The 25,340-nt window shown below is 37.2% G+C and overlaps 2 protein-coding genes across 19 annotated transcripts in view; one reads left to right on the forward strand and one right to left on the reverse strand.

The window, feature by feature from the left end:
• The window catches only part of ELP4 (elongator acetyltransferase complex subunit 4), a 266,231-nt gene extending 260,077 nt beyond the window's left edge, over window positions 1-6,154 (reverse strand). For 2 of the 5 annotated variants that reach the window (XM_008003206.3, XM_008003196.3), the window contains exon 1: window positions 5,880-6,147. In XM_008003206.3, the coding sequence (XP_008001397.2) occupies window positions 5,880-6,102 (223 nt within the window). In that variant the 5' untranslated portion in view covers window positions 6,103-6,147. Of the gene's footprint in view, window positions 1-5,879 lie in introns of all 5 variants that reach the window. The other 3 variants (XM_008003180.3, XM_008003187.3, XM_073017531.1) reach the window with 3 other exon arrangements.
• Window positions 6,155-6,246: 92 nt separating this feature from the next.
• IMMP1L (inner mitochondrial membrane peptidase subunit 1) overlaps window positions 6,247-25,340 on the forward strand; it is an 83,727-nt gene continuing 64,633 nt past the window's right edge. For 7 of the 14 annotated variants that reach the window (XM_073017575.1, XM_037997508.2, XM_073017566.1 and 4 more), the window contains exons 1-2: window positions 6,247-6,367; window positions 21,960-22,056. The gene's annotated coding sequence lies outside the window, so the exon portion shown is untranslated. The remainder of the gene's footprint in view (window positions 6,368-21,959; window positions 22,057-25,340) is intronic. The other 7 variants (XM_008003141.3, XM_073017548.1, XM_073017597.1 and 4 more) reach the window with 3 other exon arrangements.

A 25,340-nucleotide genomic window follows, 5' to 3' on the forward strand; every position in this document is an offset into this window, starting at 1 on the left:
CTTACTTTAACCTCTTTCCCATAGGGAGGATTTAGTTTTCTTATCTAACCTCCTGAGTTACATTTATGTCTCCCCAAATAAGGAACTTATATAAGGCCTCCACTGGGACAGACAGAGAAGGAAAGATTTTTTTAACACTCACTATAGGACAATGAGAACAGATCATGTAAAAGTTTGCCAATTAAACGAAGTGATTACCAAATAGAGGTGTCTCGCCCAGAAAGGTACTCAGAAAGGGCTACCTTTACCATTTTGGCAATTCCTCTTTTTTTGTGGGGGGTGGGGGGACAGGGTGTCGTCGTATTGCTCAGACTGGAGTGCAGTTGTGCGATCATGGTTCACTGCAGCTTCAACCTCCCAGGCTCAAGCGGTCCTCCCATCTCAGCCTCTGAAATAGCTGGGATTATAGGAACATGTAACCATGACTAGCTAATTCTTTTTCTTTTTTAATTCTTTCATTCTTTGTAGAGACAGGGTTTCATTATATTGCTTAGGCTGGTTTTGAACTCCTGGGCACAAACTAGTCTCCAGCCTTGGCCTCACAAAGTGTTGAGATTACAGGCGTGAGCGACCACATAGCCTAAAAAATCTTATGTGTATTAAAATTCTAATGTTTAGAAAATCTGAACATTAAGACATAATGGGGACAGATTAAAAACATTTTTATCAACCAAATATCTTCTCAAACTTCTTTTACAAAAAGGTAAGAAGGCTCTATCATGTAAATTCGCTAGAATCACATTTAGATTTGCTCTGGTAAAGTTTGGTCATTGTGAAGTATAGTTGTGGGAAGTAAGATGTAACTTTAACTAACTTAAACTTATTAACTAATTTAAAGCTTTTAAAAATCAAACTTTTATTCTATGTGCTTTAAGAGAAATAATTTTGACCTATACATATATATATACATGCATACAGCAGCAAAATTTCTCTATTATTCTAAACTTGAGTTTAGTGAGACATGATCTCAAAACATTCCACAAGATACCTTTGTATAAGGTATTTTGATGTCTCTTACTTGATAAATGGAAGGTCTAGCTGTATTTTAACTTAAAAGTGTGAATGTTTGTAGCCATGCTCCCACCAAACAATAAATAAATAAAAAGCTAAAACAACCAACCAACCACAACAGAGTATCCTGACATATTCTTTGAAAGCTGGCTTTTAACTTACTTTTAAATTTAGTAATCCATTAGTAATTTTATCTAATTCCAAAAGCAACATAGACTTCACACTAATAGTTCCCAATTAAAACTGAAATATCTTTTCCCAATAGTCCACTACAACATATTACAGATAATAGGGTAAGGAAGCAATCATCTTATTTTTGTAATGAAAACAAACAAAAAACTACTAAAATGGCCTTGTTTACTACTTCCTCTCCCCTTTCATCCTAACTTAGAAAAATTACCAACACACTTTCTAAGCCACTAAGCAAAATAAACTCTTCTTTTTTTGAGACGGGGTCTCACTGCCACCCAGGCTGGAGTACAGTGGTGTGATCACTGCTCACTGCAGCCTTGTACTCCCCAGGCTCAGGGATTCTTCCCCATCAGCCTCCTGAGTAGCTGGGACTACAGGTGTGCACCATCAAGCTTGGGTAATTTTTGTATTTTCTGAAGAGCCAGGATCTCTCTGTGTTGCCCAGGTTTGTCTCAAACTCCCAGGTTCAAGCGATCCATCCATCTTGGCTTCCCAAAGTGCTGGGATTATAGGTGTGAGCTACCACGCGCGGCCAGCAAATAAACTCTTGGTTTTACTTCTAGATGTCTTTAAGATGTATACCTACTTACAGCTTACTAAAAATAAAAGTAGAGTACTTCATGTACACAAAAGAATATAAGATGTTGAAAGGTTAAAGAATCGTGACTACTCTTCAATAATTATGACACAATTATTGGCTGGGCAAACATGAGAATCAAAATAAAGGTTTGAAAGGTTAAAGATACTCAGCAAGCTTGATATTTTAAAGAATTAATTTCATCAAGATTTTACATCTTTTAAAAATAGGGATTTTTTCTTAAAACCAGAAAAGATATTTAATAGTTAAGAAATAATATTAGAATTAATTTAAGATCTTGTAAATGCCAGGATCTTCCCATCTTACGATTTTTAAAATCATAAGACAATGAAAGGGCTTTTGTTGTCGTTTCAATTCGTGCAAAAGTAAGACAATTATATTAGTACTATTAATATTTTAAAGGAACAACATTCAATCCCCACAGTCTCCCCAGTAGAAACCTCTGATTAAGCTATAAATTTTAGGTAAATGAGGTCAAATTAATACAGTAGAATATGAAAGCCTTTCTTCAATGTTAAAGAAAGTAAAAGGGAAAAGAAATGAAAGTCAGGAAAAATAACAGTGATTTATGCCACTCCTTTCCAGAGCTCTATATAAAGGAATAATTTTGCTTAAAACTATAAAAAAGTATTTTTGGGAAAATGCAACGTAAAAAACAAGTTCATATTGTTTCCTTGGTTCATAGTAATAGCCTTAACTACTTAATTAATGCTGGACCTCAAATTAAATCGCATTTATTTTGATAACAAGTCTATTTTTTCTTCCCCAAGCGTTATGAAACATAGTGACTACTCTTCATTATGACACAATTATTGGCTGGGCAAACATGAGAATCAAAATAAAGCTAGGAACCATGAATAGCTCTATAGATTAAGTCACATGAAAGAATTTTACATAGCAATAAAAAATACATTATTCTTAAATGTACGCTAATTATATTGGTTGGTAAAATACCATAACCAAGATTGTGTTAAATACGTAGTCCAAGCTCAATGTATATTATCCCATGATACACATTAACATAATAAAGGAAATAAGCCCACTAGTGTTTACTTTTTGACATCAATGTTAAAAAATGGCTGCTACCATTAAGCTTCTTTCAGAGTACTCTTCCTAGACTATTGTTTACCTCAAATCCCTATCTGACATTCCCTTGACTATCAAAATTTAACAGCACAGAGGTCAAATCTGCAGTTACCCTTACTTTAAGCATTTTTCTGGAGGATGAAGTTGTGGATAATTCTACCAGGTTAGATACATGGTCCTAAGATGGAGTATACCTTTTATGGGGAATGGGGTTGGGAGGCAGGGGGAAATTCTGTCAGAATCCTTTAGCTGTTACAATCTTTCTTTGGAAACCCCTGGAAGTGAAATGGAGTACCTCTTCAATTGATGGAATACCTATCTTTCCTTTTCCAAAATATAAGTGTTATTTTCATATAGTGTCCTCAAATAACAATATAAATATCCCAGAAGGGCAAGGCTGAGAAAATGGGTTAATCTGAGAATTAAAAAAATTTTAATGTAGCTAACTTGGGAAATGTATATCAATATCTCATAATAAAATCAGGTTGTCAGAACAAAAACATTATATATTAGGTCATTTGAAAGATGCAGATATTGAAAATTTTCAAATTTGTTAAACACTGGAATAAGTAATGGAAGTATAAGTGTATCATCAAATGACTAACAATTAGCATGTATGATGCCTTTCAAATATATTTTGCATCTATGTTTAAAATGACAATGACATCATGGTGGCAGTAGCAAAATGTCACCGTACTACCTGGAAGCTATAATATTTACTTGTTACACAGTAACCACATAATATATTTAGGCAATACTCACAATATTACAGCATAGTCTTACCATTCTAACACCATAACATCCTATTATCATTACCTTTTGTCACAATATGGTCATATTAGGCTTGTCACAACTTGAGTCAAATAACATTTTCGAGTAATAACATAGTCTAAATTGCTTATACAGAAAATCAGAATACAAAAATGTCATTAAGAGGTTAAAACTAAAATACTTCTGGACATATTTATTTTTCAAGATGTAGTCAATTATAATCTCTTCAACTTTTGTGCACTTTGAGAATTAACTGCATACATGCAAAATATATTTCAAAGTATTCAACAACCAATACTGTTTCCATCATCTTAATGAAGAGTAATTTTAGTATAAGCTTGTTATACTTAAATACCCTACTAGAGTATCCCATTCCAAGCAAATATGGAAAATTTAAAAGTTACTGTTCAAGTTTGTATCTCTGAAGAAACACATATAGAAGGTGCTTTGGGTTCTCTTTTTTGTGGGTACTTTAAGAGATGATAGTTAAATCATTAATCCGAGATTCAATAAATGGTCAAAACCCCTGGAAAGAATTCCTAAAAATTTCAGACCACTGTAGCCTAGTGCACAGAGCACTAAATTTGAAGCCTAAAGATCAGTCCACATGGTCACTGGTTTTGTGAGACTGTTCATATCACTTAATTTGTTTTAGAGCTCAAATATGAAACTCCATCCTACATGTTTCATAATTTCTTGTCTCAGTGTTTTTCTACACATTTTTCTTGTAATCAACAACTTACTGAGAACCTACTAAGTGCCAGGAAGGATGCTAGGAACATTTTGTTATTCTGATGAGGAACTGAAGACATTATAATAGAAACATAACCTTTTCGTTTGGAAAGTTTTAGTACCAAGTAAATGAAGTTACATATCCCATTGAATTAAAAAATATGTAAGGCCTACATATAGCTTCCAAACTTAAAGTTCAAATGTAAGAGGATATCAACTGAGGCTCACAAGGGAAAAACGGTGAACTAAATATTTCCTAACTATTTTGAATCACTTCTGTTTACAGTACCATGCAACTCAGGAGGAAAATATACTTGAAACAATTAAGTGAAAAATACTTAAACCTATGTAAAAATAACTGGGAAATGAAATGACAGAACCAAGAAGCCATACTCTTTTTCATAGGTTGCTTGTCTTCTTATTTTCTCTGCACTAAACCTACGAAAAGCCTATTTTGAGGGGAAAATAACCGAAACAAATGTCAAGCGAAGTACAAGAACAAGCAATGACAGCCATATTTTATGAAAGTGTACAAGATTTAACAGACACATATCACACACTATGAAAAAGTTATGAAATGTAAACACAGACGGGTTTTAATGAAACAGCATTCAGATAGAAATTAATCTAGAAGCTTTATTAACACAGCAAATCTGTCCTACCAACCTAATCTGGTCAATCCTTTCAATATAACAGTTATGAAACCAGCATATTCTTCAGCAGGCTTCTCATAAAAAATTCCAGAGATTTTAAAGGAAAGCCTAAGAACTAGACTTCCTTTCCTCGTTAAAATGTGAGTTAAATTTAGAGATGTCGAATGGAATGTACTAGTAATCAATACTGGGAAGCAAAATGTATATAGAAAAAATAAACAAAAAATACATACACAGATTTAACGCAGACACGAGTATGACTATCAACGACAAGCTCTAAATACTTTATAAGGATTATGTGTCAACATACGCCTTTAACATATACGCTCTCTTAAAGCCAAAATGTTTTAAGATTTATAACCAGAGAATAGGCAGTCTGACGGTCAAAGAGGGGAAATCATTTTTTCCCACCATCTTCTAATGAAGCCTGTCTCCCACAATTATAAAAACTTTTGTAGTTGGTCTAAACCGTGAGCTGCCTGGAGACAGCAGAAGGGAGGTATCCTGAATGAAAGGCCATCTCCATAAATTAATGTCTTCCCTTGACGAGAAAGCATTTCAGGGTAAAAGCATGTACGAATTCCGCCGTAATCTGAAAAGGGGTTGGAGGGCAGGGAACGAAATAGGCAGCGGGGGCACTAAAACATGTTTAGTTAACAGCGCTCAGAAGTCTCCACACAACCCGTATTCCCCTCCATCTCAATCAGACTAGGCTATTCTCTCCTCCTCTGAAGGCTTAGAGGTCAGAGAGAGATGTGGGGTCAAAGTGGCCTCCCCAACAGGTCCCCTCCCTAAGTTTCCCCTCGGTTGAGCCCACATCTCCGCTCCGAACCGACCTAAGAGCTGGTCCAGGGCTGGGAGCCCGGTTGATACCAGCAGCTGTCCATTCCGCACCGACGGTCGCGTGCCCGCAATGGACACCAGTCGAGGGCCGCTGTCGTTGGTCCCGCTGGCTCTAGGACCCTTCCTCTGGAAACTGGTGACATTGCTCTTGCTGGCTGTTGCCACTACAGACCCAGTACTCCCCGCGCCACTGCCGCAGGTTGCCACTGCCGCCATCTTAGAGCCTGCAGTGTCAACCCAATAGGAACTCTGGGAACGCAAACCCCCGGCCTGTCAGAACTAGTCCCAAACTCCCGCCTCCTCGCCCCAACCGCGGCTCTCGTAACCAATAGGACTGAGACGTCCCTCCCGAGCCAACCAATGGGAAGGCGTATTGCTGAAAAGTGCGCTCTACGTAAGGACGGTCGGCTTCGGCGGGGCCAGGTGAGAAAGGCCCACCTGTGTCCTGTTTGAAGGTCTTCAGGGTTCTTTGGGGCCCGAGGTAGGTAATATCACGTAACGTTCTTCTCCTTTTGAGTGCCTTCATTCACACTGAGTTAAAGAAAAGGTTGGTGAACCGATAAACCCTTAGGGCTTATCAAGCAGTTGGTAGTATCTTGCACCTTTCTCCGCTGTGTGTGAGGAGAGACTTTTTTTTCCTGCTCATTTATCTTCTGATTTCTGACAGAAAATTCACTCCGTATTCTCCACGATGTCTTTTTCTTAATTTTGTGTTATACGGAAAGGATGGGATCCCTTACCCTAATGAGTTGGTTGCTGAGCGTCCGGGCTTAGTTCGCTAGTGCCTACTGGTAGGTGGTTTGGATTTAAATTTTAGAGCGAAAACTCTTGAACTTTGTGGTTTTTCTGTGTCTGACAAAATATACCTCTCTGACAAGTTCCGATAAGAAGCTTTTGTTAATTTTAATTAGTGTTTCTGGAAGTCTTGAATGTCTGTCCTAAGCGGTGTAAATGACAAGTGTTACTCTGACAACCTTGTTCACACATTTAATTGTCGTTTGCTGTTAAAGGAGCTGCAAAATAACAGAAAATACTTAGGGTTTCTTTCCCCAAAAAAGCTGCTAGGAAGAATTAGAAGTAAACCTACTTTATTTTGTGAACCCTGAATCGAGAGTTTATTACTAAAATACGAATTTTATGGGTGGAAAAAACATGTATTTTGAGTTGTATTTTTGTGTTTAAATTTTTTCTCAAAACTGAGCAGGTACAGTGGCTAAGTAATGTTTAAAGGCAATCATGATTGACAAATGTCTAAATTAAAAAGAACTCCCAGATCATTACTACACTACTGAGTTACTGACTTTTGACAGTGATCTGTGATACCTTTTAATTAGAGCCAAACCTCGTTGAAATTCTTGCCATCGAATTGTTTTAAATTTCACTGACCTGTTGAAATTTTTGGGCTGATTTTATTTGATAAATTGAAATTAGTATTGTTAAATAGTGACTGGAGTTTTTCATTTGGGGAAGATTTTTGTTTGCTTGTTTTTTAGAACCATGTTTGGGATAAAACCCTGTTTCACAATATATCAACTGGAAAGCTTTGATCAAGGTTGCTTTCATATTGAATCTTTAAGTTACTCAATAAATAGCTGTTGAGTGATTACTGTCGGTTTGGACTTAATCTTGTCATTTTTAGACCTATGGTAATAAAAATGGTCTCATCTGGAGAAGATAAAATTAACACATAGAAAACAACATAGTACTTAAAATGAACACATTAAATAGTATGTGCTAATTTTATCCTGTAGTAAATAAGCACTAGGAAGACCAAAACAAAAAGTGACAAAGCAGTCCAATATCAGATAGAAACTTCTTGAATATTTTTTTTCTTCAACTTTTACTTTAGATTCTGGGCTTCATGTGCAGGATGTGCAGGTAAATGTGTGCTGTGGTGGTTTGCTGCACAGATCAACCCACAACCTAGGTATTAAGCCCAGCATCCACTATCTATTCTTCCTGATGCTCTCCGTTCCCCCCTACAAATATTTTTGATGCTGTGAACTTTTTGAAATACTACATATAATAATTGTTTTTTTGACAGATGGCATTGTTTTGTGTACCTCATGATGCTATGAAGTGTATGTACGTTCCGGAATGGTTAAATCTATCTAATTAGCAATGCATTACCTCACATAGTTATCATTTTTGTGGTAAGAGTACATAATATTTACACTCTTTACATTTTTTTAAAGAATACAATATATCATCATTATAGCCAGCTTGCTATGAATTCATGTTATGTAATAGATTTCTTGAAATTTATTCCTCCTATCTAACTGAAATTATGTATCCTTGACCAAATTCTCTCCATCCCCCTGCCAACCATCCTGGCCTCTTGTAAACACCATTATACTCTCTGTGAGATTAACTATTAGATTCCACCTATGAGTAAGATCATGTGATATTTGTCTTTCTGTGTCTGGCTTATTTCACTTAACATAATGATATAATTCGTTTTTATAGGCTTCTATACTACATATTCCCTTGTTTCCTACTGTATTTACTTAAATACAAAAAAAAAAGCATATTTATCCTATGCTTATATACCAGATATATATCCTATTTTCATGAATACTTTGGTGTGTATATAGATCATCTTTCCAGAATTATAATCCAAGTTGAAGTTGGAAAATAATTCTTCAGTTCTAGTAATGAGGCAAACAAAGCACCACTATCATCATCTTGGGAAAACGAAAGATCGAGACCATCCTGGCTAACATGGTGAAACCCCGTCTCTACTAAAAAATACAAAAAAAAATTAGCCAGGTGTGGGGGCGGGTGCCTGTTGTCCCAGCTGCTTGGGAGACTGAGGCAGGAGAATGGCATGAACCCAGGAGGCGGAGCTTGCAGTGAGCTGAGATCGCACCACTGTACTCCAGCCTGGGCGACACAGCGAGACTCTGTCTCAAAAAAAGAAAAGTTATATATTTAGGTGTGTTATTAATTAATTAATTCTTTATGAAGGACATACTAAATTCTACGAAGTGCAACAGAGCTCAGGTTACAGGAGAAAAAAAAATACTGTCTCTGTACTCTTTGAGTTCACAGTTGGGGAAGATAGATGGGTAAACTGGTTAATAAAGTACAGTTGATCCTTGAACAATGTGGGGATCGGGGTGGGGGTGCCGACCCCCACACCCGTGTAGTTGAAAACGCACACGTAACTTTTGACTCCTCCCAAACTTAACTGCTAATGTTCTATTTTTGACTACTGGAAGCTGTACCAATAACATCTGTGGTTTAACACATAATTTGTGTGTTATATATATTATGTACTGCATTCCTACCATAAAGTAAGCTGGAGAAAAGAAAATGTTAAGCAAATCGTCAGAAGAAAATATATTTGCCATACATTAAGTGGAAGTGGATCATTATACAGGTCTTCGTTCTTATTTTCTTCGTGTTGAGTAGGCTGAGGAGAAGAAGGAAGAGGAGGGGTTGGTATTGTAGTCTCAAGGGTGCCAGAGATGGAGAAGGTGGTAGGGGAGGCAGGACAGGTAGACCCACTCAATATAGCTTTATGGGAATACATACTAATTTGTCTTTTGCTTTTTCAACTCTCAAAAAATGTTTTTGTACAGTACCAATTCTTCTTCCACGGTTTGCTTTAGTTACAGTATCTGTGTTATAGGAGGGGTCCATGTCAGAAGAAGTCAAAGCAGTCTTGAATAACTGGAAGACTTCTGCCAGATTGCCTAATGTCAGTTTGTTTTCTGGCACTGCTTCTTCTTCTTTCTTATCATCTGGCACTGGTTTGGAAGTATTCATCTCCATCAAGTCATCTTCTGTTAATTCCTCTGGTGTGGTGTCTATTAGCTGTTGAATTTCTCCAAGATCCCTATCTTAAACAACTGTTCCCTCCCGACGTTTTTTTTTTTTTTTCCTTTTCTCCGTGTCCACAATGTTTCCCATAACTTCCTTGATTGACTGTTGTAAATCCTGCAGGAAACCACTTTGAGATATACCAGAAAACATATAATGAACATGGTAGGCAACTAGCACCTTCTGATACAAGTGGACACCTCTTCAGTTGTTTTTTCAGTGGCTTCCCTAGCCCTGGAGTCCATATCACTGTTGTGTCTGTGCCGGTAAAGTATATAGCAGAGATACTGTGAAGGTTCACTACTGGGCCTGCTGGTATTCTGGCAGCATGATTGAAGGAATGAATATTAAGGTCATGTCTACACAGAGGGAGTTCCTCAACCTCCGGTAATTCCTTTTTTGCCTCCTTCCTGTCTTTATACTCACAAAGAGAAACTATAGTCCTGAGTTGTAGCACCACAGATTTCTTTTACCTGTTTTTCTACTTTTCTACTTTTGTTATACTCTCTACTTCTATGAGATCAACTATTAGATTCCATTGGATCTACTATTAGATTCCATGTTTGACTTCTTTTGCTTAACATTATTTTTGTGAAATGATCCTTGTTAATGTGTATTGTTGTGGCTGATCTATTCTTATTGCTGTATAGTATTATATAAATGCACTATAATTCATTATCTGTTCTACTGTTAAAAGGGGTTTGGATAGTTTCCCTTTTGTGGCCATTTCTTCAATGCAGTTGTACCAGTTTATACTCTTACCAGGAGTATTTGGGAATTGTTACTTCTCATCCCATCAACACAATATTTTTCTTTCTTTTCATTTCAGCTATTCTAAGAGGGTTGTGGTATGGCATTGTCATTTGGATTTGGACTGATGAAATTGAGCACCCGTTTATATGCTTATTGGCCGTTTGGGTAACCTCTGTTGTGAAAGGGTCTATCTATATTTTTTAATTTTACAGATTTGGATTGTCTGCCTCTCTCCCGTAGATTTGTAGGAGTTCTTTTATATTTTGGATAAGAGTTTGTTTTCAAATAAACTAATTACAAATATCTTCTATCAGTCTGTAGCTTGCCTTTTCATTTTCTTGTCTTTTGATTTCAGTCAAAATATATTCTGACTTTAACAATTTTTTCGTTGTGGCTAGTGCTTTATGGCTATGTTTGCCTACTCCATAATTTCGAAGATGATCTCCATGTTTTTTTTCCTAAAACCCCTAATGTTTTACTTTTAAATATTTATGTCTGTACTTTGTTGGAATTGACTTTTTTGTGTTTGGTGTGAGGCAGTGGTAAAGATGCATTTGTTTTTCCTATGTTGGTATCCTATTGACCTAGCACCATTTATTGAAAAAATGATTCTTTCCTTGCTATATCGCATCATCACTTTTTTAATAAATAAAGTCACACATAAATTAGGCAGATTTCTTTCTGGACTTTTCATTGGTTAGTGTGTGTCTTCAGGTTCTTCAGGAGGCTGGCTTTCTTTCTCTCAGAATTTTAGCCACACTGTACTGTGTTGACCTTAGGTTAAATCAGTAAAAATGGGAAACTCACCCTGTGGCAATTCCTTCTTACCTAAGTTTGACTACCCAGAAAAATCTGTTTGCTTCTATTAAATCTGTAGAGCCTTCACGTAATTGATTTTTGTGTTTTGTTCAGAGTTTATAGTTGTTATCTATGGTAGGATTGGTCTATTATAAGCTTACTTTGCCATACTGGAATGAGCTCTTATTATCCTTTTATGACTGTAGTGATTTCTTCTTTTATTTATTGCTGGTAAATAAATATCAGCAATTGACAATGAGTTTCTTTTCCTTTTTTTCCTTCATCGTTAATTTTGCTAGGAATTTTCCACTTAATCTTTAAAAAACCTCAAATTTGGCTTTATTGGTTTTTCTCAGTCTTTACTTTCTGCTTTCTATTTAATCAATTACTATTTATTTATCATTTGTTTCCTTCTACATTCCTTCATTTTGCTGAGGTTTTGTTTCTCCTTCTTATACTAAAAGCTTAATTTATTGATTTTTTTGCCTTTTCTAATAGACTGTATGTAGTTAAGGGTGTGCACTAGCTGCTCCTATAACTTATGGCATTTTATGTTTTCGTCATTTATTTCAAAATATTTACTAATTTTTGTTTTGATTTTCTCTTTAGTCCGTGAATTATTTAGGACACTTTTGAAAGTACTGAAATACTGAATTATATTGGATGCCAGGAAAGCAGGAGTAAGCTGGGACTGATCAGGGCAAATGAGTAGTTGTATTCATCATAATTTTAGTGGATTTTAAAGTATAAACGGAAAACTGGGGTATTTGAATTAAAACTTAAAAAGCCATTGTATAGTCATGTCTTAGAATGTGCGGTGTAATAGGGTAAGTGTGTCCAAGGGTTTTAGTTCAAGGAGATTTGTCAAGTAAATCTATCTACAAGAAAAAATAAAGGCAAACAAGATGTATTTAATGATCAACACAAAAACGTTAAAATTTTCAGCAAAAGAAAAAGAAATTTCAGAGAATGGCCCAACATTTGTGTATCATTCGGTTTGGGACTTTTCTTCATATTTGCATGTAGCCAACATGAGGAATTAAATAACGGCTGACTGGTGTTCCTTTTACGTGTCAACCAGAGTCTCATAGACATAAAGCTACTGTGTTAATCAAAGCGTGTGTGATGTTCTAATTATCGTGGACATTTCTACTGAGATGTGATCAATTTCCCTTCAGTTTGAATAATTATGGAAGCCTGGGAATAGGCCAAATATTTAAAACTATTCCATATGAAAAAATCACATCTACTGATTTTGCCTGAAGGGTCCCACAGGCTCCTGAAGCTCCTCTCTAAAGAAATAAATAAATCCTGAACCAATGGGTAGTGTTAGAGTGAAATTTATTATTTTGACTACTGTTTCTGAGTTTGTCTGGATATGAAGTATGTTTTGATGAGTTTCTTGCAGGATAAGATGAAAGTTAGATATCCTAGCAAACACTATTTTCATTAACTCAGAACCAAATTGGATCTGTTTATTACACAATTTATAAAATTACTAGTGCCTCTTGTTCTATATAATTATTCTACCTCTTTTTGAATTTGTTTTCTTAGGAAACTTTATTATTACTTTCAAATGTGATAGCATTCATTACGTTCTCAACTTTGAATTATTTTATAATCTATTCCACATCTATGTTCAAATTTAGTTTCTCATTTGTAGTACTACATCTTTGAATTTTCTCTCAGTTCGCATTTTTTCTCTCTGACTTTGAAGGACTTTAAAGGACTTTAAAGATATCTGTTTCAGTGGTATTTTCATACACCAAGGTATTTGATTTATGCATTAGTTATTTTCATTTCTTTCTTTCTTTTTTTTGATACAGAGTCTCACTCTGTTGCCCAGACTAGAGTTCAGTGGCATGATCTTGGCTCACTGTAACCCCTACCTCCCGGGTTCAAGTAATTCTCATGCCTCAGCCTCCCAAATAGCTGGGATTACAAGCATGTGTTACCATGTCCAGCTATTTATTTATTTATTTATTTATTTATTTATTTATAGAGATGGGGTTTCACTGTTTTGGCCAGGCTGGGCTCCAAATTCTGGCCTCGAGTGATCCACTTGCCTTGGCCTCCCCAAGTTCTGGGATTACACGCATGAGCCACCATACTTGGCCATTATTTTCATTTCTAAAACCCCTAATTTCTGTCTTTTTCTGAATGTATTTCTTCTTCCTGCTTCTCTGAGTGTCTTATTCCGTTCTGTGCCGCTGTAACAGACTACCTGAGACTGGGTCATTTGTAATGAACAGAAATTTATTGGCTCACAATTCAGGAAACTAGGAAGTCCAAGATTGAGGGGCTGGTATCTGGCGAGGGTGTCTTTGCTGTGTTATCACATAGTGGAGGGGCCCAAGAGAGGGCAAGACAGAACAAGAGTCAACTCTTAGCCTCAATCCCATTTATAATTTGCATTAATCCATTCATGAGGGTGGAGCCCTCAGACCTAACCACCTCCTATTTGGCCTCACCTCTCAACACTACTGCACTGGGAATTAAATTTCCAACACATGGTTTTTGGGGGACACATTCAGGCTGTAGCCCTTAGGTATGTTTTTTCAGTGTAGCAATTGTTAAAGCAATAATTAAAATGCAGTTATGATAATCTATTGTAATATCCAGATGAGCCCTGTCCAGTAGAACCTACTATGATGATGGAAATATTCTGTATCTACATTATCCAGTACAATAGTCATTAAACACATATGATTATAGAGTACTTAAAATGTGACTGATGTGACAGAGGAACTGAATTTTAATCTTATTTAATTTTAGTTATTTTAAGTTATTTATTTAAACAGCTACATATGGCTAGTTTGTACTATATTAAATCACACAGCTCTAGATCAAGCTTTGGCAACCTTTTTCTATAAAAGACCAAATAGTAGATATTTTAGGCCTTGTGGTCCATATGGTCTCTATTACAACTTTTCAACTCTGCTGTGAGAGCACAAGAACAGTCACAGATAACGTGTAAATGAAGGAGCCCAACTGTGTCCCAGTAAAACTTTGTTTGCCAAAACAGAGTCTGTAGAATTTGACTCCTCAGCCCTAGTTTGGCAACCTCTGCTCTAGATTAAAAAAAAAAAAGGGTCTACAGCTCTATGTATTTTTATTTCATTTGCCCTGTGTTCCCTGTGTCCTTTCAACACCCTCCTTTTGGGGAGTGTGTGTATATATATGTGTGTGTGTGTGTGTGTGTGTGTGTAATAGATTTTTGGAGAGGAGACAGGAGTGTCTTTTCCTGAAAGTTTAGGAAGATTATACTCCTTTGGATTGTTCCTCTTCAACTTTTTATCCGCCTTTTCTATTTTTTGTGAATGGGAGAAGGTGGTAGAGGACAGGCATATATTTTATGTTTAAACTCTATTCTTTTAATTATATGTCTCTTGTTTTACAGAGACATAGAATTTTTTTTTCCTCCTTGAATTACCTCTGATTTCTCCAGGGTTGCTTATTCAGATTAGTTATTTTCATTATGGACCTTCTTTCTCATGCTCATGGTTTCCTTAAATGTTGGCTGTTTATTCATGTTGATAAGTAAAGGACCAGTGGAATAATATAGTAACTGGAGTGGGTTTTCTCTTTCTTTATTTCCCATCAAATCTTTAGCCTAAATGAAAAAAAAAAAAGACTGACCAATTTTCTTGTGGGTTGGTAGGACTTAATTTATTGGTGTGCTTTGTTTCAATGTGTATAATCAAGGAGCAAGTACACAGACCAGTCCTTCTCTAATAGCTAGATAAGGAGGCCCCTAACCTAGCTCTCCAACCTCCATACTTGGAGACCAAATTCTTCTCAGGCAGATTATATTTTTTTTACTTACTTACTTACTTACTTATTTATTTGTTTAATCAGTTAGCCTCCAGAACTGCTGATTTAGCTGAGAACCCCTTTGGAGTCACAGGAAGAAACGTCTCATCTTCCTGAAGCATTCCTGTGTTTGTGCTTGGCTAGGGATGGGCATACATATTCTGGGACCAGATGGTAAATATTTTAGGTTTTGCAGGTAATATGACCTCTTAACTCTGCCATGGGAAAGTAGCCAGAAATAGCACTAACAAATGAGTATGACTGTGTTTAAATAACACTTTGTGGACACTGAAATTTGAATTTCATGTAGTTTTCACATGTTACAAAATATATGCTGTTTCTTTATTCTTTCAGTCATTTAAAAAATACAAAAGCATGTGATGGGCTGGGAGATTTGTGAACTATACTTTGCTAACTATGTCTGGACTGTCATTCAGTCCATTCTTTTCAACCTATCACTATGATTTTATATGCCCGGTCTTCCAAAAATTCTTGAAAATCTGTAGTGTGCCTTTCACTCCTTTTCTCAGCGTTTCTTTTTATTTTTTAAAACGTACTATTGTTTCAGTATAGTTTTTTGTTGTTGTTGTTGTTGTTGTTGTTCTTTTTTTTTTTGAGACGGAGTCTTGCTCTGTTGTCCAGGCTGAAGTACTGTGGCGTGATCTCAGGTCACTGTAAGCTCCACCTCCTGGGTTCACACCATTCACCTGCCTCAGCCTCCTGAGTAGCTGGGACTACAGGCGCCCGCCACCATGCCTGGCTAGTATTTTATATTTTTAGTAGAGATGGGGTTTCACCATGTTAGCCGGGATGGTCTCTATCTTCTGACCTCATGATCTGCCCGCCTTGGCCTCCCAAAGTGCCGGGATTACAGGCGAGAGCCACCTCTCCCGGCCCTCAGTGTAGTTTTTGAAGAGGGTAGCAGTAAATTTATCTGCAGTTTTGAACCAGAATCCCATTTAGGCATGATATTTGAATCAAAAGGCACATGGTAAAACTGAAATGTAAAGTATCTTCTTTAGTATCTTCTTCAGTATCTCCACTCCTCTATCCATGGATGTATTGGTGACTAATGATACTAAGTAATGTTTTTGTTGAATGCCTGTTGTAGTCTCTGTAATGTTGTGAATGCTTTATATATATTATTTAATCCTCACACATTTTATAGATGAGTGTGTTCAGAAATTAACGGAGTCACATAAAGGATAAGTAACTTGCCGGGCGTGGTGGCTCACACCTGTAATCCCAGCACTTTGGGAGGCCGAGGAGGGTGGATCACAAGGTCAGGAGATCAAGACCATCCTGGCTAACATGGTGAAATCCTGTCTCTACTAAAAATACAAAAAATTAGCCGGGCGTGGTGGCGGGCGCCTGTAGTCCCAGCTACTCGGGAGGCTGAGGCAGGAGAGTGGCATGAACCCGGGAGGGGGAGCTTACAGTGAGCAGACGTCGCGCTACTTCACTCCAGCCTGGGCGACAGAGCAGCCAGACTCCGTCTCAAAAAAAAAAAAAAAAAGAGGGATAAGTAACTTGTTCTATGTAAGTCAGAAAGCTCGTAAGTGGAGTGTTTAGGATTCACAATAGAGCTAGGCTGTCTGACTACACAATTCATACTCTTATCCACTATTTTCCACTTTATTCCAAATACAGCCTTAGTTTCCTCCTCAAGGTAGCTTTTTATGTAGCCAGTTTATGGATATTAGCATAAAACATGAAGCATATTTGCCCTACTAAAATGGGTATATATTCAGAGTGATTAATATAGTGAGAAAAAGTAATGGGAAAGCAATTGAGGTAGTAACTGGGACATATGTAGCTGGGAGGTGAAAGATTTTGAGTTTCATAAGACCTGTCTTAATCCTGTCAAAAAAAATTAGACCTCTCTGTTTCTCCAGGGCATAGAAATTTCAGTTTCAACCCAGATTAAAGAACTTTATAACAGTGTTATCCAGTGCTGAAACAGAATCCTTTGCAATTTAAAAATATTTGCTTCTTAAGATCTTTAGAATTTTAATTTTATAGTTTTGCTTATTATATTTTTTATTCCCCAAAGCGAAAGGTTCAAAGAATAACATTAAAGGTCATTTGGTATTACAGTTTTTCCATTAGTCAAAATGAAAGATTTGAAAATAATTTTATAGTCCATTTGGTATTCTAAGGTTGAATTTTTTAAAAATATAAAGCAAATTATGTTTTTTCTATTAACATTTCCTAAATCAACTCACATGAAAATTAATAGATTATCATCATATATGATGATCATTTTTCTCTCACTGAGCATTAGAATATGTTCACTTTACTGCTTATCAGTAGCCCAGTTTTGATTCTTTAACTGAAGTATTTGTGTCTGCCCTCTGCACTGGCCCAAGGTCTTGAGCCCTTTAAAAAAATTTGTGTACGTGTGATAAAAATATACATAACATAAAATTCACTACTTTCATCATTTTTAAGTATACAGTGAAGTCACATTAAGAGTATTTACAGCATTGTGTAATCATTGCCACTATTTCCAAAACGTATTCATCATCACGCCTGTAATCCCAGCACTTTGGGAGGCTGAGTAGGGTGGATCACACGGTCAAGAGATTGAGACCATCCTGGCCAACATGCTGAAACCCCGTCTCTACTAAAAACACAAAAATTAGCTGGACGTAGTGGTGCGTGCCTATAGTCCCAGCTACTTGGGAGGCTGAGGAAGGAGAATTGCTTGAACCTGGGAGGCAGCGGTTGCAGTGAGCCGAGATCGTGCCACTGCACTCCAGCCTGGCGACAGAGCGAGACTCCCATCTCAAAAAAAAAAAGAAAAGATATATTGTACCCAAGAAGCAGTAACTTTTTATACTCTCTTGTTTCAACCACTGATAACCTGTGTCTGTGTTCTACTCTCAGTAGATAAGTATAATATCTTTTTAAGATGAGTATAATATCTTTATAATTATCTCAGTAGATAAGCATAATAAGTTTGCCAACTTATTATAATCTCCTCATATAAGTAGAATCATACAATATTCCTTTGTTAATATTTGCATAATAGTTTTCACTTAGCATAATGTTTTTCAAAGTTCATGTATTTTCTGTCATATATTAGAACCTCATTTTTTTATGGCTGAATAATCTATTGCAGATGCCCTTTGACTTATGATGGAGTTATGTCCTGGTAAACCCATTTTAAGCTGAAAATACTACAAGTTGAAAATGTATTTAATACCCTGATAAACCCATTATAAGGTTGAAAATCATAAGTGAAACCACTACTAAGTCAGGGACCATCTGTGTGTGTATATATAATATATAATACATATCTATAACATATACAATGTTATGTAAGATTATCATATATAAGATTGTCATAGATTATATAACAGATGATATATAATATATATCATATAATATATGATTATATTATGTAATATATAAGATCATACATGATATCAGATATATGATATAACATCATATATACTCATATGAAATTGTACAGATTATATAATGTAGTATATGTAGGATTATTATATATGATTATCATATATCAGATTACATATTTAAATTATAACATATAAGATAACATATTTATAATATATACACACACACATGCATCACAGTTTGTTTATCCATTCATCTGTTGATAGACCCTTAGGTTGTTTCTACCTTTGGCTATTGTAAATTGTGCTACACTGAACATTGGCATGGAATTATCTGTTTGAATATCTGTTTTCATTTCCTTTGGGTATATACTGTACAGTAGAATTACCGGATTATATGAAAATTCTATTACTAACTTTTTAAGGTATCACCAAACTGTTTTCCAGATTGGCTGTACCATTTTGCATTCCCACCAGGAGTGCAGAAGGGTTACAATTTCACCACATCCTTACCAACATTTGTTATTTTCTGTTTTTTTGATAATAGTCATCCTAATGCATATGATGTGATATCTTATTATGGTTTTGATATGCATTTCCCTAATGACTAGAGATGTTTAACATCTTTTCATGTGCTTATTGGCCATTCGTATACTTTGTCTGGAGAGATGTCTTTTGAAAACCTTTGCCGATTTTGAATTGAGTAATGGCTTTGGTTTGTTTATTGGGGGATTTTGAGTTATAGGAGTTCTTTATGTATTCTAGACTTTGATCTTTAATTAGATGTATGATATGCAAATACTTTCTCCTTGTGATAGTATTTTTTGATGCTCAAAAGTTTTTAATTTGAGTAAGTCCAGTTTATATATTTTTATTTCTTTTATGGCCTGTGTTTTTGTTGCCATATCCAATGAATCATGGCCAATCAAGAGTTGTATAGTTTTAGCTCTTCCATTTAGGTTTTTGATCTATTTTGAGTTAATTTTATATGGTGTAAGACAAAAAGTCCAACTTCATTCTTCTTTATGTTGATACCTAGTTTTCTCAATACCATGTGTTGAAAAGACTGCCTTTTCCCCATTAAATGGTCTTGGCACCCTTGTCAAAAATCATTTGACCATTTATGTCAACATTATTTCTGTGCTCTTTGTTCTATTCCATTGGTCTATAGATCTGTCATTATACCAGTACCACATGGTTTTCCTTACTATAACTTTGTACTAAATTTTGACTCAGGGCTTAAAATAATAATATCAACATTTGAAATCAGTGTGTGTAAGTCCTTTTGCCATGATTGTAAGTTTCCTGAGGCCTTCCCAGCCCTTCAGAACTGTAAGTCAACTAAACCTCTTTTCTTTATAAATTACCCAGTTTCAGGCAGTTCTTCGTGCATGCCCAAGACTAGCATGAGAATGGAATAATACAGTAATTTGGTACTCAGGGAGTGGGGCGCTGCTATATGGATACCCGACAACGTGGAAGTGACTTTGGAACTGGGTAACAGGCAGAGGTTGGAACAATTTCGAGGGCTCAGAAGACAGGAAAATGTAGGAAAGTTTGAAACTTCCTAGAGACTTGGAAGCTCAGAAGACAGGAAGATGTGGGAAAGTTTGGAACTTCCTGGAGACTTGTTGAATGGCTTTGACCAAAATGCTGATAGTGATATGGACAATGAAGTCAATGGCTGAGGTGGTCTTAGATGGAGATGAGCAACTTATTAGGAATTGGAGCAAAGGTAACTCTGCTGTGCTTTAGCAAAGAGACTGATGGCATTTTGCCACTACCCTGGAGATCTGTGGAACTTTGAACTTGAAAGAGATGATTTAGGATATCTGGTGGAAGAAATTTCTAAGCAGTAAAGTATTAAAGAGGAAACAGAGCATAAAAGTTTAAAAATTTGGGCTGGGTGCGGTGGCTCACGCCTGTAATCCCAGCACTTTGGGAGGCCAAGATAGGTGGATGTCAAGGTCAGGAGCTCGAGACCATCCTGGCTAACTCGATGAAACCCTGTCTCTACTAAAAATACAAAAAATTAGCCGGGTGTGGTGGTGGCACCTGTAGTCCCAGCTGCTCAGGAGGCTGAGGCAGGAGAATCGCATGAGTAAATCTGGGAGGCAGAGCTTGCGGTGAGCCTAGATTGCACCACTGCACTCCAGTCTGGGGGACAGAGCAAGACTACGTCTCAAAAAAAAAAAAAAAAAAAGTTTGGAAAATTTGCAGCCTGACTATGTGATAGAAAAGAAACCCATTTTCTGGGGAGAAATTCAAGACAGGTACAGAAATTTGCATAAGTAACAAGGAGCCCAATGTTAATCACCAAGACAATGGGGAAAATGCCTCTAGGACGTGTCAGAGACCTTCATGGCAGCCCTTTCATCACAGGCCTCTAGAAGGAAAAAATGGTTTCCTGGGCAGGGCCCAGGGTTACCCCTGTTCTGTGCAGTCCTGGGGCATGGTGTCCTGCATCCCAGCTGTGTCAGCTCCAGCCATGGCTTAAAGGGTCAAATGTACAACTTGGGCCATTGCTTCAGAGGGTGCAAGCCCCAAGCCATGGTGGCTTCCATGTGGTGTTGGGCCTGTGGGTGCACAGAAGTCAATAATTGAGGTGTGGGAACCTCCTCCTAGATTTCTGAGGATATATGGAAATGCCTGGATGTCCAGGCAGAAGTCTGCTGCAGGGGTGGAGCACTCATGGAGAACCTCTGCTAGAGCAATGAGGAAGGGAAATGTGGAGTTGAAGCCCCCACACAGAGTCCCCACAGGCACGGCCTAGTGGAACTGTGAGAAGTGGCCCATGGTCCTCCAGATCCCGGAATGGTAGATGCACTTAAGCTTGCATTGTGCACCTGGAAAAGCTGCAGACACTCAAAGCCAGCCCATGAAAGCAGCCAGGAGGGGAGCTGTACCCTGCAAAGCCATAGAGGCGGAGTTGCCCAAGGCCTTGGGAGCCCACCTTTTGCATCAGTGTGACCTGGATGTGAGACATGGAGTCAAAGGAGATTATTTTGGAATGTTAAGGTTTAAAGTCTTCTCTATTGGATTGTGGACTTGCATGGGGTCCATAGCCCCTTTGTTTTGGGCAATTTCTCCCATTTGGAATGGGTGTAGTTATCCAATGCTTGTACCCCCATTGTATCTAGGAAGTAACTAACTTGCTTTTGATTTTGCAGGCTCATAGGTGGAAGGGACTTGCCTTGTCTCAGATGAGACTTTGAACTTGGACTTTTGGATTAATTCTGGAATGAGCTAAGATTTTAGGGAACTGTTGGAAAGGCATGATTGTACTTTGAAATGTGAGGACATGAAATTTGGGCAGGGCTAGGGGTGGAATGATATGGGTTGATTATGCTCCCACCCATATGTTATCTTGAATTGTAGTTTCCATAATCCTCACATACTGTGCAAGGGAATTGGTAGGAGGTAATTGAATCATGGGGATGGTTACTCCCATACTGTTCTTGTGATAGTGAGTGAGTTCTCCTGAGATCTGATGGTTTCATAAGGGGCTTTCCCCTCTTTGCTCAGCACTTCTCCTTCCTGCCACCATGTGAAGAAGGATGCATTTGCTGCTTCTTCCACCATGATTGTAAGTTTCCTGAAGCCTCCCCAGCCCTGCAGAACTGTGAGTCAATTAAACCTCTGTTCTTTATAAATTACCCAGTCTTGGGCAGTTCTTTATAGCAGCATGAAAATGGAGTAATACAATTATTTTGGCTTTTCAGGGTCCCTTAACATTTTTTATAGACAAACTACAGGTATGCATCATCTTATTTGTGCTTCACTGTATCGAGCTTTGAAGAACTGCATTTTTTACAAATTGAAGATTTGTGACAACCCTGCAATTAGCAAGTCTGTCGGTGCCATTTTTCCTGTGGTATACATGCTCACTTTGTGTCTCTGTGTCACATTTTGATAATTCTTGCAGTATTTCAAACTTTCTTGTCATTATTATATCTGTGATGGTTATCTATGATCAGGATCTTTGATGTTGCTATTGTAATTGTTTTGAGGCACCAGAAACTGTGCCTATATAAGAATGTAAACTTAATCAGTAAATGTATGTGTGCTGACTGTTCTGTCAACCAGCTGTCCCCCCATCTCTCCTTCGCTGGCCTTCCCATTCACTCCCTATTCACTTCATTGTGTCACCGAAACATAACAATATTGGGACAATTAACCATGCAGTGATTTTTAAAGTGGTCTTTAAGTGTTCAAGTGAAAGAAAGCATTGCATATTTGTCATTTTAAATCAAAAGCTAGAAATGATTGAGCTCACCAAGGAAGGCTTGTTGAAAGCTGAGACAGGCCAAGAGGTAGGCCTCTTGCCAAACAGTTAAGCTATGAATGCAATAGGAAAAGTTCATAAACTCATGAGTGATAAGAAAGAGAAACGACCTTATTGCTGATACAGAGAAAGTTTTAGTTGTCTTAATGGATCAAACCAGCCACAGTGTTCCTTCAAGTCAAAGCCTAATCCAGAGTAAGATCCTGTTTCTTTTCAATTCTATGAATGCTCAGAGAGGTGAGGAAGCAGTAGAAGAACATTTGAAAGAGAGCAGATTGAAAGCCTAATCCAGAGTAAGATCCTGTTTCTTTTCAATTCTATGAAGGCTGAGAGGTGAGGAAGCTACAGAAGAACATTTGAATGGTTTGTGTTAATGAGGTTTAAGGAAAGAAGCCATAACATAAGTGTGTGGCGAGCTGCAGGGAGTTACCTATATCTAGCAAAGATAGTTGATATAGGTGTGTACACGAAGTAACACATTTTCAATGTAGATTAAACAGCCTTCTGTTGGAAGCAGATGCTATCTAGGACTTTTCATAGCTGGAGAGAAGTCAATGCCTGGCTTTGAAGCTTCACAGGACAGACTCACTCTCCTAAGGGGATAATGGCAACTGGTGACTTTAAGTTGAAGCCAGTGCTCATTTACCATTATGAAAATCCCAAGACCCTTAAGAATTATACTAAATCTACTCTGCCTGTTCTTTATAGACAGAACAGCAAAGCCTGGGTGACAGCACATGTGTTTGTAGCATGGTTTACTGAATATTTTAAAATGTGTGGGTCTCCCATGTATGTCTAGAGGATCTCTGCCATTATAAGGGAATTCTTCAAAGATCCTTCCTGGATAACCTCATCTCTGTTCCTAGCTTCTGCTGAAAAGATTGATTGGACCGATTTGTCACATACCTAATCTGTTCAGAAGAGGTTTTTCAGCCACATCCTTGGCCCTTCTCCAGAGCTTGCTTTTAGCATCTTTTACAATTTAAATAGGTTAAGAAATCTCCAAATCATTGGTTTTTCTTTGCTTAACAATTTCTTCCTCAATTTATCTCTTTTCCCTCGCATTTTACTATAAGCAGCCCGGAGAAAACAGTCTACGCCTTTAACACTTTGTTTGGAAATCTCCTCAGCTACGTTTTCAAATTAATTGCTTACCAAATTCTACTTTTTGCTGCATAGTAGAACCCATTTCAGCCAAGTTTTCTGCCACTTTACAACAAGGACTGCTTTTTCTTTACTTTCCAATACGATGTTTCCAGTACCATTTCCTTCTTGAGATTTCATCAGAAACCTTTTTAATGTTCCTATTTCTGTCAACATTCTGTTGATGATAATATATGTATTCTTTAAGGTGATAGAAGTTTTCTTTACCTCTTGTCTTCCTTCTGAGCCTTCAGCAGAGTTTTCTTAAGATTTCTTTTTCTACCAAAAATTTCTTCAAGGCAACCTAGGCTTTTTCTGTTTTTCTATTTTTAGGTATCTATTACAGCAACACTCCAGTTTTTGGTATGAAAATCTATGTTCTCTAAAATTACCATAACAAATGAACAAAAACTTGGTGACTTAACACACAAAGATTAATTGTCTCACAATTTTGGAGGTCAAAAATATGAAGTCAGGTTGTCAGCAGGGCCATGTTTATTATGAAAACTCTAGGGGGGCATTCTTCTTTGCTTCTACAGCTTCTAGTGGCATTTTATTCCTTGCCCTGAGGCAGTGTAACTCTAGGCTGACTTCATTTTCATGTTGTTCTTTTCTCTGTGTCTTCCTGTGTCCTTTTCTGTCTCTAATGAGGACATTCTCATTGGATTTAGGACCCTTTCTAATCTAGTGTGATCTCACGTTGGTCCTTAATTACATCTGCAAAGACCCTTTTTCCAGATAAGGTCATGTTCTGAGGTTCCAGGTGAACATGAATTTGGGTAGAGGAGGAAGGAAGGGGGAACATGTCTCAACTCACTATAGTCTCTTTCTAGGTAATGATATTATAAATGGTGTTGTATAATCTATGTACAAATATTAAAAAATTTCAAAACTTGTGAATAATTATTATGACATTATTTTACAACCTACTAATACCTTTAATGTTTATGTTAGAGAGTGCTGAACAGGAAAATCACTTTTCTTCTCAGACTTTATAATATATATTAGAAGTAGGGGGTTTAATGTACCGCTTTTTGTTTGTTTTTTTTTTTTAACTGGAGTCTCGCTCTGTCACCAGGCTGGAGTGCAATGGTATGATCTCGGCTCACTGCAACCTCCGCCTCCTGGGTTCAAGTGATTCTTTTACTTCAGCCTCCCGAATAGCTGGGATTACAGGTGCACCCCACCATGCCTGACTAATTTTTGTATTCTTAGTAGAGACAGGGTTTCACCATGTTGCCAGGATGATCTTGATCTCTTGACCTCGTGATCCACCCTCCTCAGCCTCCCAAAGTGCTGGGATTACAGGCATGTGCCTTTGCTTTTAATGTGGATATTGTACATTACATGCCCACATGTATATGAATAAATAGCTCTAAAGTTCTATTGATTTAGAGAAGTTGGTTACTCAATATTTATTCACATCAATGTAGTAAGATCCTAAATTATCTCTTTATTAGAATAGTGGTTGTCTCCAA

This window comes from Chlorocebus sabaeus, chromosome 1 (assembly GCF_047675955.1).
Source record: "Chlorocebus sabaeus isolate Y175 chromosome 1, mChlSab1.0.hap1, whole genome shotgun sequence".
Classification (NCBI taxonomy): domain Eukaryota; kingdom Metazoa; phylum Chordata; class Mammalia; order Primates; family Cercopithecidae; genus Chlorocebus; species Chlorocebus sabaeus.